Source organism: Lepidochelys kempii, chromosome 6 (genome assembly GCF_965140285.1).
Source record: "Lepidochelys kempii isolate rLepKem1 chromosome 6, rLepKem1.hap1, whole genome shotgun sequence".
Taxonomy (NCBI): Eukaryota; Metazoa; Chordata; order Testudines; family Cheloniidae; genus Lepidochelys; species Lepidochelys kempii.
Genome location: NC_136385.1, coordinates 91,444,293 through 91,461,905, shown reverse-complemented (window position 1 = coordinate 91,461,905; position 17,613 = coordinate 91,444,293). Strand labels below are relative to the sequence as shown.

At 48.5% G+C, this 17,613-nt stretch overlaps 1 protein-coding gene and 1 long non-coding RNA gene across 2 annotated transcripts; one reads left to right on the top strand and one right to left on the bottom strand.

Moving 5' to 3' along the window:
• Positions 1-1,324: 1,324 nt before the first annotated feature.
• On the top strand, positions 1,325-2,703 carry LOC140913219 (uncharacterized). The gene is made up of 2 exons (XR_012159495.1): positions 1,325-1,509; positions 2,212-2,703. It is a non-coding gene; the product is annotated as an uncharacterized LOC140913219 (long non-coding RNA).
• A 3,207-nt stretch (positions 2,704-5,910) lies between these two features.
• FOS (Fos proto-oncogene, AP-1 transcription factor subunit) lies at positions 5,911-9,239 on the bottom strand. Its single transcript, XM_073349221.2, has 4 exons — positions 8,931-9,239; positions 8,016-8,261; positions 7,540-7,647; positions 5,911-7,400 (listed from the first exon to the last, which is right to left on the bottom strand). Exons 1-4 carry the CDS (start codon positions 9,069-9,071, stop codon positions 6,771-6,773), a joined length of 1,125 nt encoding a protein of 374 aa, XP_073205322.1. The 5' UTR covers positions 9,072-9,239; the 3' UTR covers positions 5,911-6,770.
• Between the last annotated feature and the right edge of the window lie 8,374 nt (positions 9,240-17,613).

Genomic DNA, 17,613 nt, shown 5'->3' with positions numbered 1-17,613 from the left:
AGCATTATCTTCTGCAAATGTAAACAAACTTGTTTGTCTGAGAGATTAGCTGAACAAGAAGTAGAACTCAGTGGACTTGCGGGCTCTAAAACTTTAGATTGTTTTATTTTTGAATGCAGGGGTTTTTGTACATAATTCTACATTTGAAAGTTCAATTTTCATGAAAAAGAGACTGCACTACAGTACTTGTATTAGGTGAATTGAAAAATACTATTTACTTTGTTTTTACAGTGCAAATACTTCTAATTAAAAATATAAAGTGAGAACTGTACACTTTGTATTCTGTGTTGTAACTGAAATCAATATATTTGAAAAAGTAGAAAACATCAACAAATATTTAACTAGACTGTACTGTATTTGCCCCCCACCTTTTTTTTTGGTGGCAGTGGGGGGCTCTGCTGCTGCCTGGCTGCATACTTCAGCTTCCAAATAAGGTGTGTGGTTGACCAGACAGTTTGTGACCCGGAGGTTCTGCCGTACACAATTCACCCTCACACAGTAATGACTAAAACAAACAGAAAACCAAGCCCCGGAAGTTTCAAAAGGAACAAGGCACCAGCCTGATTAAATCACAGCTCTGATTTAATCAGACAAATTCCTGTGCCAGCTAACATGGGCTAGTGGGCCCCAAGCTAAAACGCTGTCTAATTTTGGGCGTAGACCCTGGAGCTCTGGCTCCAGCCAGAGCATCTACACCACAATTCAAGAGCCCCTTACCCCCAGCCTGCTGGCACAGGCCAGCCGCAGGCGCTTAACTGCTGCACAGACCCACCCGCGGGGGGGGAGGGGAGGGGAGGGGAGGGAAGGGGGTGTTCACTGCACCCACTCCCCCTGCGGCGCCCCCACAGAGCCCGCCACTGCTCCGCAACGCGCACGCCGGGCTGTGGGGCAGCAACGCCGGGGACCGCGGAAAAAGGCTCGAGGGCGTCTCCGCGCGCCGAAGGGGAGCGCAGCGCCGCGGGCGTCCTGAGCCCAAGCACACGCCGCTCGGCGCTCTCCCGTCTGCCGACACGCGGGGGCTAGCCGCCGGGGCCGCGAGCTGCATGGCGGCGAGCCCGCTGGCGCCCCGCCGGGAGGGGGAGCAGGGGTTCTCCCCGTGGAACAGGCAAGCCCCGTTGCGGAGGGCATCCTCCGGCCAGGGAGGGGCAGAGCGGCTTGCCGGGTAGGACAGCGGGTGTTCCATTCTCAGGGGTGCGGCCTGGTGGTGGTGGTGGCGCCGCGTCACGCGCCCAGTACGTGCGCCACTCCGTTCTGGAACCTTCCCCCAGCTAAAGAAGGGGAGGAAGAACAAGAAAGGTGCCAGAACCTCCCATATATGGGCAGCGTCGGAAGCATTTACGTCATGGCGTCGCGTCGTAGCGTGTCTGCGGGCCGCGAGCGGAACGTGACAGCGTTGTGCCCTGCACAGCGCCCTGGAAACCAAACAGTAAACAGCTCGCGGGGGAGGGGCGGCTCAGTACGCAGGCGCCCGGGGAGCTTGTCGCCGAGGGTGGGCTGCGAAGCCCTCTGGTGAGGAGTCGGGTGCCAGTTGGGAGGGGTTCAGGAGCCAGCTGCCCGGCGCGGCACGTGAGGCGGGGCAGGGCTGGGTGAGCTGCGGGTCTCTGGTCAGCGGCGTCCCCAGCAGCGCGGGGCAGGCCTGGCCTCTGCGAACAATCCTCCGTCCCAGGGAGCAGCGCCCAGGTTTAAACCCCTTTGCGGGCCGCCCCTCCGCGCTGTGACCAGAGGCCAGTGCCAGGGAGCGATCCCTCCGGGCCTAGCGCCCTGTGCCTGGGGTCTGTACCCGCGGGCCCCCGCTAATCCGCTGCTGCCTGTGCCGGCCGCCACGCACGGAATAAAGGGCAGGCCGCAGCAGCCAGAGGCCGGAGCGGGCAGAGCAGCTCCCCGGCGGCTGCAGCAGCGCACGCCCCCTGCGTTTGCTTGGAAAAGAGAGGGGCGCTTCTCCCGGCGGGGACAGCGGCGCTGCCTGATTACCCTGTGAAGAGCGGTTCCTTGGGAGAAGGAGTGGGGCGGGCTCGAACCTTCCCTCCTCTGGCAGAGTTATTGTGTGTCCATGAACCATCTAGTGTGATCAATGACCCGGTTGCCACTGGGAAAGCTCCCAGTCTCAGGCTGTTATTTGGGAGTTTACCTTTGGGCAGTACTAACTTCTTGTCATGGCCATAAAGCTGCTGACACTGAAAAGTGCCTTCTCCTGTTGGTTTCTTCTGTAAGGTAAAGCCGGACGCAGAGGAAGATTAAATCTGTCAAATCCTTCTGTTTTTCACAAGCACAAAAGTCACGTGAATTTATTGATGAATAGACGATTGCTACCTTTTCCCAAAGTTTGGAATTGACTAATACTGGAAACCTCTGTGATTACCTCAAGCTGCTCAGGAATTACACAAAATAAAAATAGACTTATGGATAATGAATTTTCAAAACTGTATTTAGAAATATCTATCACTCCTCTTTGATGGTGAATGATGCAGATGTCTCTACCATCAGACTCTGCCATTGTACCCATACTCTAGCAGTAGGTCTAGTCTGATGATGTAGGATAGGGCTAAGGAATGGATCTCATTTAAATGCAAGACTCAAAATTGTAATTTCTCCTAAATTCAAATAGAATCTGCATCTGTGCAGTCCTAATCTAGATGCCAGATTGTTAGGATAACTAATTCATATTTGACTGTTAATTCTGATTTAAATATATTTAAAACTCTTTGAACTGTTTTTTTGTGATTTACTGTTTGTAATTAGATATAGTGATTAGACTTTTTCTTATACTGCTATGCAGTTTCCCCTAAGAATTAACTAGAAGTACTGCAGTCTATAGCATCAATAATTCAAGAGCAAAGAAAGATTCACAATAGGCAAATAATACTCAGTTTTTCAATAATATTCTGTTTTATTTTTACCAATATCTGTGTAACGTACCAAAATATGATTGATAATTGAAGAATAGGTATATATTCCAAGTGTAGATTTGCATGCTACATAACACCCTCCCATGGAAATATTCAAACAGAAATAGTTCTTCCTCATGCAGTTAATCACATATGCCCATGTAGTCCCATGGAATGGAACAGTCAATAAGATCAGACTATGGCTGTGATCCTGCTGTTGGATCTTTGTGGGCATACTCTTGTTCCCACATAGACCCCCACTGTAGTTCAAGGATCTGCTTGCGGATCCAGTTGCAAGACAGGCACCTACGTCTATACTATAGACCAGAGAATCAGGACAAACAGATTGCTAGGGATCACTGTCTGGCTTACCTGAATTAGCTACTCATCCTGGGTGAAATCCTGGCTCTACTGAAGTCAATGACAAACCCTTCTCCCCATTTTGCAGGTAGTACATGGCAAATAAATCAGACCCAGGATGTGGCACTATCGCCCCGCCACCTCCAGGTGAGGGATGGGGGTGGGGGGGAACCTGAGCCTGGGCTTCCTTCCAGTGAAGGATTGGGGGATGGGGGAAGGAAAGCCCAAACCCAGGTAGGGGTCTGGCTGTCCCCTTTATTCCTGCCAGGTGTGCATGGCCCTGCTGCCTGAGCCCCAGCCACCCAGAGCTAGCAGCCGGAGCTCTTTTAAAAAACAACCCACACAGCTCCTGCCTCGCTTGGGAGGCCCGCCGTAGAGTTTGAGAACCTTTGATCTATGCTTTGTTAGGTACTTCACCAAAATCCAGCACCTCACCTTTGAGGAGAGTTTAGATTGTAAACTCGGATCCATGGACCTCACCTTGATACTTGCATGTCAAACACCTTGCACAGTATTAGAGCTATATCTATGTGTCACCTCATGGTTTGGTATTGCTACCCATTACCGTAGTGTTGGGGGCATTTTTCATGTAAAATGGCTTGGCAATATGAAAGTACCAGTTTCTAAGTTTTTAATGTCTGAGAGTAGGACCTAGGATCAATGCTTGAGATCTGTGTCATATTCTGATAATGGTAGATTCCTGTTTAATGTTGTAAAGCAGGAAGTTACATAAATATCTTCACACAGTGTGGGGCCTTCCTGTTGAGAGGCTGTGAAGCTGCAGTATGGATACAAAGTATGGTGCACTCTGTATAGGCCTGCCCTTGTATATCAGTTTGGGGGAAGAGGCAGAGCATACTGTGGAAGCCAGAAAAATGAGAGTTAAATTAACTAAACCCAGAATGGCTGTAGTAGCTTCCAACATTTAAAGCATTCCTGCAGGTGCTGCATTCAGTGCATACTGAAAGAACTCCAGCATTTTCAGTACAGGTAACCAAATGCTACTGGGGCCAGCAAGACATTCCTGCCTCAGGAGCTTTCCTAGTGCTCTCTAGAAGAATCACCAGTCACCTTGGGTTGGAAGCTACAGATGATTTAGTTGGTTTCACGCATCACTGCCCAGGACAAATGCAGCAGCTGGGAAGCATGTCAGGCTTCTTTCTCTGCAGAATTTCTAGAGTTACCTAAGGGACATGGGTGGCCCGATTGGGCTTTACACTCAGTTAGAAATAGCAATGGTTTCTTATGTGAAAGTAACTGCTGGCCTGAGGAATTGATTCCTTGAAAAAAACCTTTTACAGGTGACCCTTCTAGCTAAATCTGGGCCTCTTAAGACATTGACATGGCTTCTGAGCCTTCTTTTTTGCCCTTGCTCATTCATCACTGTCATCAGGTTTTTAACTATCTCATCACTAGATTTTAGGGAGACAGTAGAACAGCCCTCCTGCATCTAAGCCCTCTCAGTGCTGAAATCTGCATAATTCCAAATTACTTTTAATAGGTTGGATATTCCCCCTCAGAAGAGCTGAGTTTCTGTGCCCAAGCATAGAGGGGGGTGGGGGAAGAGAGAGAGAAAGACACCTTAAGAAGAGGGGGAAGTCTATTTTAAAAACAGGCTCAAGGGGAGGGAAATGAATCCACAAAGCAGTTGGGCTCTTCCACCTCATAGAAAATATATAACCATCTCCATCTTAGCAGGTATATAAATAAGGCTAATGGAAAGCGAGGGAGGGAAGAAAGTAAAAGGGAAGTGTTGAAATTGCTTTAATATACAAACATTTACTGCCATTAGAACTATGGTATAGGAGACACTTATGTTTATGCATTCTAAAAACATGTGATAGGGAGATGCTCAGATTTTGCTACACCAGTATTTGTTACAGAAGAGGGGCATCAGACAGGAGTTAATGGTTTCCTGTAGTATTTAGGTTCTGCAGAAACTAGACTGCCTTGTAAGTTTCCAGCACTCCTGGTTAAAGGAAATATGGCAAGTGTTTACTGAACACAAACCAGGGGGTGTTGTTTCTGACAGCATGTTGTTTCAAAATACTGACTCAAGTGTCAGCTTCCTGCCTCAATCTGTTTGGAATATTTACTCTGATGCAGTGATGAGGCCACTGTTAAATACATACTGGTATTGCTGATCATTTTTGATCGAGGGAATGGGAAAAGGCCATACTTGGCGAGAAAGATGAGGAAAACAGGAAGGAGAAGAAGTTACTGTAGAGAATAAAACATGCTGCAGAGGGAAGAACAATGTCCTTCCAGACAAGATAAGAATCAGTGCAAAAAAAGTCCTAGAAAGTGAGGATACATTCCCCTCTCCACCCCCAAAATGTTGAATCTTGTATAATTTAAGTTCAGCTACCCCCTAAGTCACTCTAGCCTTGACTTTGCTTCTGTCTGAAATTGGTAGGTGTCTACTAGGCATCTTAGATTTTCACTGACCTAGACCACAGTTGAAGGCCAGCAGAATTTATGCCTGTCTGCAAAATGAGGGGACAGGCAGCATATGAAAGGGAGATTAGAGTGTTTGTATGTGGAAGTTAGGAAATAGCACATTTGAGCCCAAGGGTACTTTGTATCTTCCCTATTAAGTAGGGAGTGTAACATTTTACAGCACTTGGCTGTTATAGAAGTTCCATTAAAGATCCTAAAGCGGGTATAGCATTCAACTTAAATGCTTTTATTGACAATGTCTCTGAACAATAATAAGCAAACAATGCTTAAGTGTCATCCAAATTCACTTTCCACATGTCAAAAAGACCTCAAGGTAGAAAAAAATAAAATAAAAATATAAATATCTGAGAATCCATCTTAATAAATAAAAAGACACAATAAAAACGTTTTCATGGAAAACTTATGTCAGAACATTCAGACCACCTCAATGACGCATGATCAGTACAGTTACAATGAACATTGATGTAGGAGAACTACAGTACATGGATATAGCTATTTATCTCTATCTACTAGAAAATAAGATATAGTCTCTTTTCCCCAATTAAGATGGGTCATTGCTAAAGTCATCAGAACACGATATTGCCAGGAACACAGTAGTTATTGTTAAGTCAGCTGCACTAGATACGAGTTGGAGATACCCAGCACCAGGTTAAATTCCAATCATTAAACCAAGAGATTAATTAATGCTAGTGAATACTAAATAGGGAAGGGGCGTCACCAACCCAGCCATGTTGGACATGCTACAGACTACCAGCTCTCATGGATGGGTCACTGGGGGACAAGACGACAAACTCCATGCGATTTGCTACATCTCTGGAAGAGGTCTCAGGCCTGGCTGCGGATCGCTCCGCAGGGTCCTTTAGCGCCGGACCGGCCTACGCACGCCCAGGGGGAGAAGGACTCTTTGCCCTCCCCAGGTCTGGGGTGTCGGGCTCCGGGAACCCCCCCAGGAAGAAGGTGGATCTTTTGCGGTGAAAGGCCCCTCACACATAGCAGCAGATGGGAGGCTCAGGATCCGCCGTGTTCGCCCTCGCCCTGCAGTCAGTGCCCTGGGGCTGCGGCCCCTCACAAGGCCAGCAGGGTCGGGGAGCTGAGCGAGTCGGAGGAGGGCTCGTTGCTGCTACTGCCCTTCCTGTGCGCGGCTGCACAGCTGGGGAAGGAGTCGGCCTCAGGGTAGGTGAAGACGAAAGTAGAGGTGTAAGTGCTGGGGCAGGGGGTGCAGGTCACCACTGGGGTGCAGAGCGGCTCGAGCTCCCCGCAAGCCCCGGCCGCCAGGGGCTCCCAGTCCGCCGCGTAGAAGGATGAGGAGCCGGCCAGGTCCATGTCGGGCACGGAGCGGGCAGTCTCCCGGGACGAGTGCGGGAAGAGAAATTCATCCAAGGGCTCGGGCTTCAGCTCCAGGCTGCTGCTCGCTTTGGAAGGCTCCGGGAGGGGCTCGGGCTGAGCTGCCTCCTGCAACATGGGCAGGGCGAAGGCGGCCTCCTCGGACTCCGGGGGGCTGGGCACAGGTGCCTCGCCCAGGCCGCTGAGGTCCAGCGAGGAGACAGCGAGCTCCTCGGAGAACTGCAGCTCCTCGGGGATCTTGCAGGCTGGCCGGTGCGCAGCCAGGATGAACTCTAGCTTCTCCTTCTCCTTAAGCAGGTTAGCGATCTCGGTCTGCAGCGTGGACTTCTCCTCCTCCAGCTGATCGGTCTCCTGCGGGCACAGCGAGAGGGGAGTGAGACACGGAGCATCAACCGTGCCAGGGGCGGACAGGTACTTCGTGCCCGGCTTGAGATAGGGATGGGGTCGGGGTCTGAGGGGGGCAGGGTAAGAGAGGTGGAGGAGAACTTACCGCTTGCAGCGTGTCTGTCAGTTCTCGCCTCCGGTTGCGGCACTTAGCTGCTGCCATCTTGTTCCTTTCCCTTCTGATCCGTCTTTTTTCCTCTTCCTCCGGGGACAGCTGAGGAGAGAGAACGAGCACCGTTAATATCCACTGCCACCCCTCGCCGGTGAGCCCTGGCAGCCCCAGACCGAGCTCCCTCTCTGGGTCTCCGCCGCCGGAGCCATATTGAACTTGCTCACAGACTGCGTGTGACTTGCATGTCAAGTTAGGTCCTGGGCAGGAGAACAAAGCGAACTCCGGTCCCTCGGACAGTCCTACTGGAGCTGAGCCGGGTTATCCCTGGCTGTCGCTCTCCTCCCTCAATTCAATGCAACTGCAGGGGCAGTGTCTCCTGACAGCTCTCCGAGAGCCACTAAGCAGAACTAGCCCCTCCCCTCTCCCGCCCCCCCGGCCTTTGGGGTGATCGCAGAGAGCTGTGTATTCACCTGTTCGATTTTGCCCCTTCTGCCAATGCTTTGCCCTCTGCCTCCTGTATTTTTGACAATTCCAGCCCTCGAATAGGCGCTGGCTGGAGGAGTAGGGACCCCATAGGGATGGGCCCGGTTCTGGGATGGTGCCACTGAAGAGCTTAAGGTGGGCTGCACCAGCCACTGCAGATCTGGACTTGTGGAGATGGCAGTCACTGTCGGTACGAAGTTGGCACTAGAGACAGCTAGGTCCGTGCAGAAATCCTGAAAACACAAGGGAACTGATATTAGGGAGAGAAGTATGGAACTAGATGAGAGGGAACCCCCTGCCCTGAACCCCCTCAGCAGGCTGTATCCGACATAGTGCCCCAGAGGCTTAGTTCTGTGCTATTTTAAGAAAGGCCTGCAGCCCCCGGAGCCAGGCTGGCTCAGGCGCTGCGCTACCATCATCAGACTCCACATGAAAAGGGGGTTTGTTATAAATATCCCTGACGTCTGCACTGACGCAGGCGCCGCTCCGGAGTCTCCTCAATGAACTCTCGTTTTATCAATGAAACTGCTTTACACACCCGCTGCAGAGCTGAGCCTAGGCCACAATCCCCTTCCCTGGGCAGGGCCCGGCGCCTCACTGCGGCCTCCCCCACATCACGGGGTAGCTCCCTCCCCCCCCCACCCCCAACTCCCCAGGGCAGGGGCCTAGATTGCTGTCTCCTCCCCCATCCCCATGCACAGACAGCCGGGAGAAAAGGTGCACCCCGTGCAGGACAGACCCTTCCTGACGTGTGTGGGGGGGAAGATTATCTCTGCACCTGAGCTGCCCCGTCTACCCCTGTGCGATGGTTGGAAGCGCAGACAACTTCCCTCTGCAACTCCCCCACCCCTCAGGTGTCAGGGGCCCGTAAGCAATCACCAGCCAGTGTCCCGGGCCCTCACCTGCTGGTTGACAGGCGAGCCCATGCTGGAAAAGGAGTCCGCCGGGGAAGCGTAGTAGGTGAGGCTGTCCCCGGCCGGAGACGCACTGCTGCAGCGGGAGGAAGACGCGTCATAGTCGGTGGTGAAGCCCTGGTACATCATATCGGCTAGGCTAGGGTTGTCCAAGCCCCGTCTGGGCGGTGAGGCTGTCCCGGTTGATTGTGTGTCTATCCGTGCAGACGGGTTGTCTCTGTCCCCAGCCGTATCGCTCGTCTCTTTCCCAGCTCAGTCACACAGATGCTAGCTCTGCTGCTGGAGTAGAGTGCGGCGCCCCAGCCTTTTAACGGCTCCTTGCCTGAATGGATCCTTTGTCGTCACTGGCAGACCCAAAGCCTGTGGGGGGGGGCGGCGGGGATACGCCGCCTCTAACCTTTTCCCACAACTTCCGCCTCCCTTCCCCGCCTTTTACGTACTCCACTGCCCCCAACACCATGTCAAGGTGGTTACACTGAGGGTCTCCGGGGGGGCTGGGTCGTTCAGGGACGAGGAAGGCTGCTGCTGTCCCCCCTTCCACAATGGTACAGTCCCAGCTCGGGAACCCACTGACGCAGATATCCTTATATGGGATACATCCTGTGCAAGGGGGTGTGACTGACGGGAACCGCTCCAGGCTGCAGCCAAGTGCGGCGCGCGCGCGCGCCTGTGTGTGTGTGTGTGAGAGAGAGAGAGAGAGAGAGAGAGAGAGAGAGAGAGCAGACTGTACAAGGAGAATCGTGTTAGGTTAGTTACAGAAGTCTCCGCAAAGTTCATTCACCTTTCCAGAGGTGACTTTTTCAGCCCAGCTCCTGCCATATGCACCTGCTTCCTCCCACCCCTCATTCACATAGCTCTAAACAAGTTCGGCTGTGGCTATGATCACATGGTATTAAATCCCCCTGCCCCGGGGGACTCAGCTGTCTTAATAGACAAAATACAAAGGAAGGCTGGGAAAGGGGAAATGCGGCATGAAAGCAATGTGAGTGAGCAGGGATATAAAGCCAGTCTTGTTAGTCCCATTGTCTTTATTTTAATATCACAAGGTAAGCTAGTTGCACCCCACGAAGTGAGCTGTAGCTCACCAAAGCTTATGCTCAAACAAATTGGTTAGTCTCTAAGGTGCCACAAGTACTCCTTTTCTTTTTGCGAATACAGACTAACACGGCTGTTACTCTGAAAGGTAAGCTAGGTAGCTTTCTTGATGCTTTTTGAAGGTGGATGGAAAACAACAATTGTCTTTACTATTATTTGGGGAAGAAGGTTTGTTGTGTTTTGTTGCTTGTTAGGGGACCTTTTAAATTATAGTTTAAAGGTTAAAGAGTTGTTGATCATAAAGAAAAGAATAGTTGAGTTGGGAGAGTTGTTTTGTTTTTGAGGTGACAAGCCCATATTTTGTGTTGTATTTTTATCCAGCATAGTTAAGGGTCGGTGTTGTTTTAGTTACAATTTATCTAACATTTCTATTTTGGAGTCCATGTTTGACTTTCTAAATTAATATGTGCATTCCATATAATAAGTCTGTTAATGGTATACAAAGTGTCATAAACTAAGTACATTTCTTCACATCTGTATAACAGTTTTCTTTGTTGTGTGATACTGCCATTGCAGGGAGCCTGATACTGTGCCTTTCACTTCTATGACATTTTAAAGTATTTGGAAAAAAGTTACCACAGTTTTTGTTAATCTTTAATGCTTTTATATAACAAAACTTGGAACTAGAGGAACTATGTTTAATAAATATCACACTCATTTTCTGCATTTAGTTTTATGAGCACTGTAAAAAGAGTTGTGTTATCTAGTGATTATCTGTGCAGTGGGCCTTATCCAAAACCCATTGAAGTCAACTGTAAGACTCCCATTGACTTTAATGGGCTTTGGATACAACTCATAGCATGGTCCAGGTTTCTAATCCATCCACGAAAATATCATATCTCTTGCAAAGATTTGAATAGCAATTATACATCTCTTTGTATCCAAGCAGACAGTGGTGCAAGTTATACCTGCTGTATGAACATAGAATAACTTAGATCATATCCCTATCGAATTCTTTCTTTAAAACAGTATTTATTATACAACAAAACCCAACAAACTTAACTAAAAAGAAAATCAAAGCTATGATCTGTATCCCAGTTGGTGTTATGGAGCAGTTACTCACTGAAAGAACACCTACATTTCATTGTAAATAAATCCCGATCCTTGGCACAGAATTATTTCTGTCTATACTTTGGGATTGGAATATTACAGAATGTACATGTGGAAAATATAACCTCCTCCACTTCCTGCAGTGAGGAAAATGTTACACTCCTGCAATTATTATTCATGTTGTTATTAAATATGCAGAATGAAAACAGAGTATAGGGTTAATAATAGGCACCGGGAGGAGTAGTTAGTTAAAGTCTGTCCAGTGGTGTGAAGGAGTAAAGTGCTACCCGGGAGGTTATTGTTATTTATTGTACATTGAACTTCCCAGAAAAGCTGCATACAAACAGAAGTGCGAGGGAGTTGCTGAGATGTGCCATGGTGTGCAGACAGGAGGCTGCTGGCCTGGGGCACTGCCAAACAGCGGCAGTGTTAGGCAGGGGAGGTTTCTCCTTTCCCAGAGTTTGAGTCTGATATAATCTTTGTGGCAGTGAAGTTCAGAGACACCCACCCACGGCGGGGATATCAGGCAGCCCTGGCTCAGGTCAGGCCAAGCCAGGAGCCAGACCGCAGACTCGCCGAGCACAAGAGCCAAGAGATCGCGGCTATACATAGTAACAGGGAAGCTCTGAGTCTGTTTACAGCAACAAACAGAGCCTCGGGCGCAGTCTCCAAGCAGGGAACGTCACAGAGCCAGGCTGGGATGATCCTGCTGGCAGCAGCTCCTGCTGCCTGAGCTCATGGGCTAAAAGCAGCATCTGATGCTGCGGCGCGGTCACCTCCATTCTTAGAGATCTGGGCCACGGAGGCGGGGGAACCGGGCCAGCGGCGATGTCAGAGCAGCAGTACTGGCGGCCCCATTACATCGATTCTTCCCGAGGGTGGAGGGGAGCTGCTCTGACCTCTTCTGCAACCCCTGCCCTGGATAATCTTGCTCTGTCCCTGGGGGCTGGGCTCCTCCAATCGTGCCCCAGCGATAGGGTAGCCAGAGACCTGCGGCAACTCTGGATTACTACCCCGGCAGTGTTCGCAGCAGACCTGGCTTCTTTCAGGCAGAGGGAAGAGCTGGAAAAGCCCCTTAGTTTTAGTCCCACTCCCATCTAGTGTATGACAGGGGCTCTGGGCAGAACTGGGCCCAGCAAAGTGGGCTGAACGTCGTTGCAGACTGGTCTCTGCTGTGCAAGGAGCTTGATCTTCATTCTTGTCCGTAAAACAGCTGTAGCAGCAACAGGCCAGTGAAAGATCATCAAACCCAAACCTTGACCTCATTAGCACAAAACTGAGCAGCCAATGTAAATATTTGCTGCTGGGTCCTTCCTCTATTGGGCTCCCAGCCTGACTCCCCATCTATTGCCAAAGAGAAGTCTATTCTATTCTGATGTTTATATCAGACCAATCCCCATGGTATCTGAATGCCTCTAATGTAGATACTTTGAAATCCAAGTTCAGCTTCTGTGTATTTAGAAGAGTCTTTCTATCAGCCCTAGTACTTTCTGAGATGTATCTTTGCTGTAAAGTATCAAGAGATGCTCACTAGACAAAACAAACCATCAAGGAAGGGCCTGGAAGGGGAGGAGGGTTCACTTAGCTGAGATCACAAAATATTTGTTGACAAGACATGTTTGGTACCTGCAGATGGAAGCTGGTTCTTCCCATCTCGAACAGCTACCGTGTGTACTCTGTTTGTATCAAATGGAAAGTACTCAGAAGCCGCACATATCTAGCATGTGCCTGTGAAGACAAGGAAACAGGGAAACCGAAAACACATGACGTGGGTTTGTTGTTTCCTCCTAGTGTGGTGCACGTACATTTATACCACAGCATGTGAGAGACAAAGGAGAAAGGCGACTCCTGTCAACAAGCACCACCATGGAGACAAAATACAGTCATAGCATAAAACCACACGGCTGGGGCTGAGCTCCCTGCCTGCATGGCCAAGATTGTTGTTTCTGCTATGACAGCCTCAGCTCACCACCACACAATCTGCATTAGCATAGCAGTGTCTAGAGGCTCCCCAAATGAGATGGGGCCACAACTGTGCTAGGTGCTGTACATACATATAGCAGGAGACAGTCCTTGCCCTAAAGAGCTTACATGGCCACACAGACGGTTGATGGTAGAACCAACCAGGAGTAGAACACAGATATCCTGAGGGCCAGTCCAGTGCCCTGTCCTCTGAACCAAACTGCCTCTTTACACAGCTGGAACAACAAACACTTTTTTGCCATCTCTGTGGATGGGACAACACAGCACCAGGCTGTCCATGTGGCCAGTCATCTTTAGCTTGGCCATCATTTACATCTACATTTATACAAGATAAAGACCTAGAGGCTATAAAAGGTGGAAGCAGCCCCCAATGGGAGCCTGTACCATGCACACCCAAAGTGAAGGGCGGAAGGAGTGAGGAGAGTAGTGGTTCAAAGGGTCTGCAGGGGAGGATAAGACCAGATCCTAATTTAAACTGCCGCAGCTGAATCCCATCTCCTCAGACTACGAAGTGCAGCATTTAGCACTGGAACTTTTATTGTGTGGTCTGTTTTCAATCCTTTTCTTATTTTTAATTCATATGTGACTTTGTTAAGGCCTTAAAGGCCACAGCACAAAAGCACATGAAGAATGTAGTACAATGTAATGCACAGTGTAAGTCAGCCTCTGGGGCTGGAGACAGTTAAACCTAGTTTTTGCTGCTCACTGGGGGAAAGTTCACCCCAGTATGTAGTGTTTCTCCTGGCACCTGACGGGAACAGCCCTGGTGCTATTCCTCTGTCAACTAAAACTAACCACACAGAATGGAACCATGTTTCACTTTCCACATCAGTATGGTGACACTAATGCGCCTGTAGCTAAACATGAGCTGTTGATTTTGGGGGTGTTCCAGGCTGTCACTGTGTGACAAGAGGACACTTTGCTTGCTGGAACTAAAAAAGACTGCCAGATTTAAAATACTCTGCAGGACTGAAACATGCAGACTGAGAAACCAGTTACTGAATTACCAAGCTCCCTCCCTATCTGATTGGAAGATCCTATGGTGCTACAGATTGTAACAGTGGTAACCTACATGGAAAGCTTATCAGGGCTGGGACCATGTCTTTTATTTTTCTTTCAAATACAGGGCACACCTATGGCACTGTCTAAATAATAATTAATAATAATAGCAGCTGCATATGATTGATTCTCTAGGGAGTAAAATGCTGCACGTGGACACAGCTTGGCATCTTTTGATTAAACATCAAAATGGTACTAGTCAATTACCCACAATTACACTGTGTAAACCTACCTCCCATTCCCACCCTCCCCTTTGCCTGTTGTCATCCTCCTCTGTGCCATACTGTATCTTAACTAACTTAGAATTTAAGCTCCTGAGGCAAGCATCCTGGACCCAATTCTCCATTCTTGTAAAGCTGTGCTTGGCAGAAGAATGTCAGGAAGCAAGTCCTATTGGGTGCTGGGAAGTGGGTGGGCTGTTTAACCTACCCTGGAGTTTCCTGTATTCTCTATCCTGCTGTGGGCTAGCCTTAGACCTCTAACCTACACTTAGCTACCATGACCCCTGGGTGCTGTTCTACAGCCAATGGTGGCTGGAACACAGTGTGCTCTAGTCATACCTCCTTCTTCCCCTAACACATCGCCTGCCATGGGGGCTGCAAGGGGAGGTAGTGTAGAGACATTCTGATGGCTCTATGCCATCTGGTTAGCTCTTTATGCAGCGGACTTCCACAGGGGTTCTTTCTGCTAGATCTTTGGCCCTTTTATGCCACCAGTGGTGATGCAAGGCAGCTGGAGCAGAATGGACAATCTGGCCTCATATCTTTTATTTGTCTCTAGTGTGACATGCACGCTTATGGTGCTGCAGATAATAATCACGCCCTAAGGAATTAGAATCAACCCAGCAGTGAGACAGGTCTAAAATATCCAAAATAAAATGCTCCCAAAACTTATAGAATCAGCACCAGAGAGATTAGACAGAGAGAGAAAGAAGGTGCTCATGTAGTCCAGTGACAGGCAGCAGTATAAAACCCTAAAATACATAGATAACTTTCTTTTCAGCTAAACAAACAAGGTAGTGATCCAAAGGTGGGAAACTACAGCTGCACCCTCTTCTTTGGAACCACAAGAGGAACATAGAACAAAATCTTGTGGACTCAAATAGCAAGACTTAGCCGTTATTTCATTCAAGGGTCTCAAAGCACTTTATGGCACTGGCTGTGAGGTGATGGGACTGGACGTTCCCACTGCATGTGCTTGCCAGAAGATCTTCAACACCGTGAGCTTTTATTTAAACCCCCAATCAAGAGATCTTACAAGACCAGCCAAAGCACAGCCTATGCACTTCTATAATGAAGTCCCATCGCTGCCGTGATCTTTAGGCAGCAGTAGGGTACTTATGCAGTAGGGCCAGGCTACTAGAATAATGCTACATTGTATGCTGAACTCTGTACTCTCAGAAAGCCATCCATTTATATTAGATGTGAGGGAAGCAACACCCTGGTTTATTTGTTGCCAATTAGGTGTGGCTCTCTAGCAACAATATGGCAAAATGTTCTTAAGCTATAAAGGTAAGAAATCTTGAAATCAAGAAGAGACTGAGGCAGCTCAGCTTGGTTGAGGGGAACTTCCTGCAAGAGGGGAACAAAGTGGCAGAAGCCAAAGAAAGGGACAGGATGTCAAAGATTTTTGACACTTGTTTGGCAATTTTGTTGGGTTGTGGGGTTTTTTTTGGGGGGGGGGGGAACTTTTGTTTTGCCTCATCCAAAACTAGCTCTTCAGCAATATCAAAATCTAGAAAAGCAATTTACTGATACAAAGGGGAAACTGGAACTCAATCGACCTAACCCTAGACTATGGCTACTGATCCTCCCCAGCCTTAAATTGCCCAGCGGGGTTGAGGCTCTTATCCTTCCAATGAAACATGAAAAAAGAAATCCTGAATGCTGAGACTACAAAGTGCCCTGGAGAACTGCTCCAGAGAAGAATCACAGTCCTTTCAGGAGGCACAAAGGGCCACAAAGCTGAAGATCTCCTGGGGGAAAATAATTCCAAGGTTTTGGCCCTGACTAGGGAAACAACCCTACTACACTTGAACAAGCCCCAACCCCTTTTCGCACCTCCTTTCTATTTAGATACCAAGTTACTGAACTGGCTCACAGGAGGAAGAATTTAGTGTTTAATCCAGACAAAAACCTCTTTTTTGAATTCTGCCATCACTCAGCTCACATGGTAGTGACCAAGCCATAAGGACTTGGAGAGATTCAGTCTCATTCATTCCAGATTACAGTATGGACCTTCAGTGGGGATTACACAAATTTGTTGGAGCTAAAAAGAAATGGGGAGATTTGGTGTTTGCTGCTTGTTCCAGATGAACTGCAGATCACACTGGACAGCAAGACTGAATATTACAGACCCAAAGGCAGTCATCAGCTGTGTGGAAAGATGCTGCCACTGCAGTAATAACAGCCTCAGCAAAGCAACGAGAGAATAAAGGATGAGACAGAGCTGCAGCTAGAGTGAATATCCCTCCTCTAGGAATGAACAGTGGAAAATCACCATGAGAAAACTGAAATTTGTTAAAAAGTATTTATGAACTGAAATAAATATGGATGAAACTTTTTAAATAGTTTATGGCTAACTGTATTGTGAGGAAATATACTTACGCAAGAGACTGTGTGATGCAGCCATCCCAGCCCCTTGTCTTTGGTATTCACTGGACAATGCAGGGTGCTGACCCTGGCACTTTTGTTTTGTTTGGGGGTGGGGGCATCTTTTGTTTTGCCTCATCCAAAATTAGCTCTTCAGCGATATCAAAATCTAGAAAAGCCATTTACTGATATGAAGGGGCAACTGGAACCCAACTGACCTAACCCTAGACTGTGGCTACTGACCCTCCCCAATCTTAAATTTTCCAGAGGAGTTGAGGCTTTTATCCTCCCAATGAAACATGTAGAATTTGATAGTCAAATGGCCAACCAGCTGCTCCCAGTCCTGGTCTGCCATCACTCTGCAGTGCAAAGCATGTGCTCACACAGGAAATACCCCAGAATACCAATACAGCATCTCTGATTGCAAACCCCAAACCAGGGGAAGCTCAAAGCAGCCAGCCTTGGGTACACTACTTCATAGAATTGTAAGAAGGGAAGGGACTTTGAGAGGTCTAATAGTCCAGTCCCCTCCATTCAAGGCAGGACTACGTATTAGATCATCCCTGACAGGTGTTCATCTCATCTTCCCCACTGTAAACAAGATATAGAACAGAGTCTCAAACTGCCCTAAAGGTTACTTATCTCCATTGGTCCTTAGCTTCTTCAATGACAACAAAGCAGGCAACACATGCCTCACAAATTAGATAGGAGGCCCATAGGATCACCCAAGGATGAACAGTCTTTTCCTACTCAGTTAACTTAAAAGAGAAGACCATCCACACAATAAAAGAACCAAAGAGCACAGACCTAGAAACTCAAGATATTGCACAACCTGCCCCCCAACCCAGACACAGAGGCTAATCTCCTGACAGTAAACCAAGGATTACACTTAT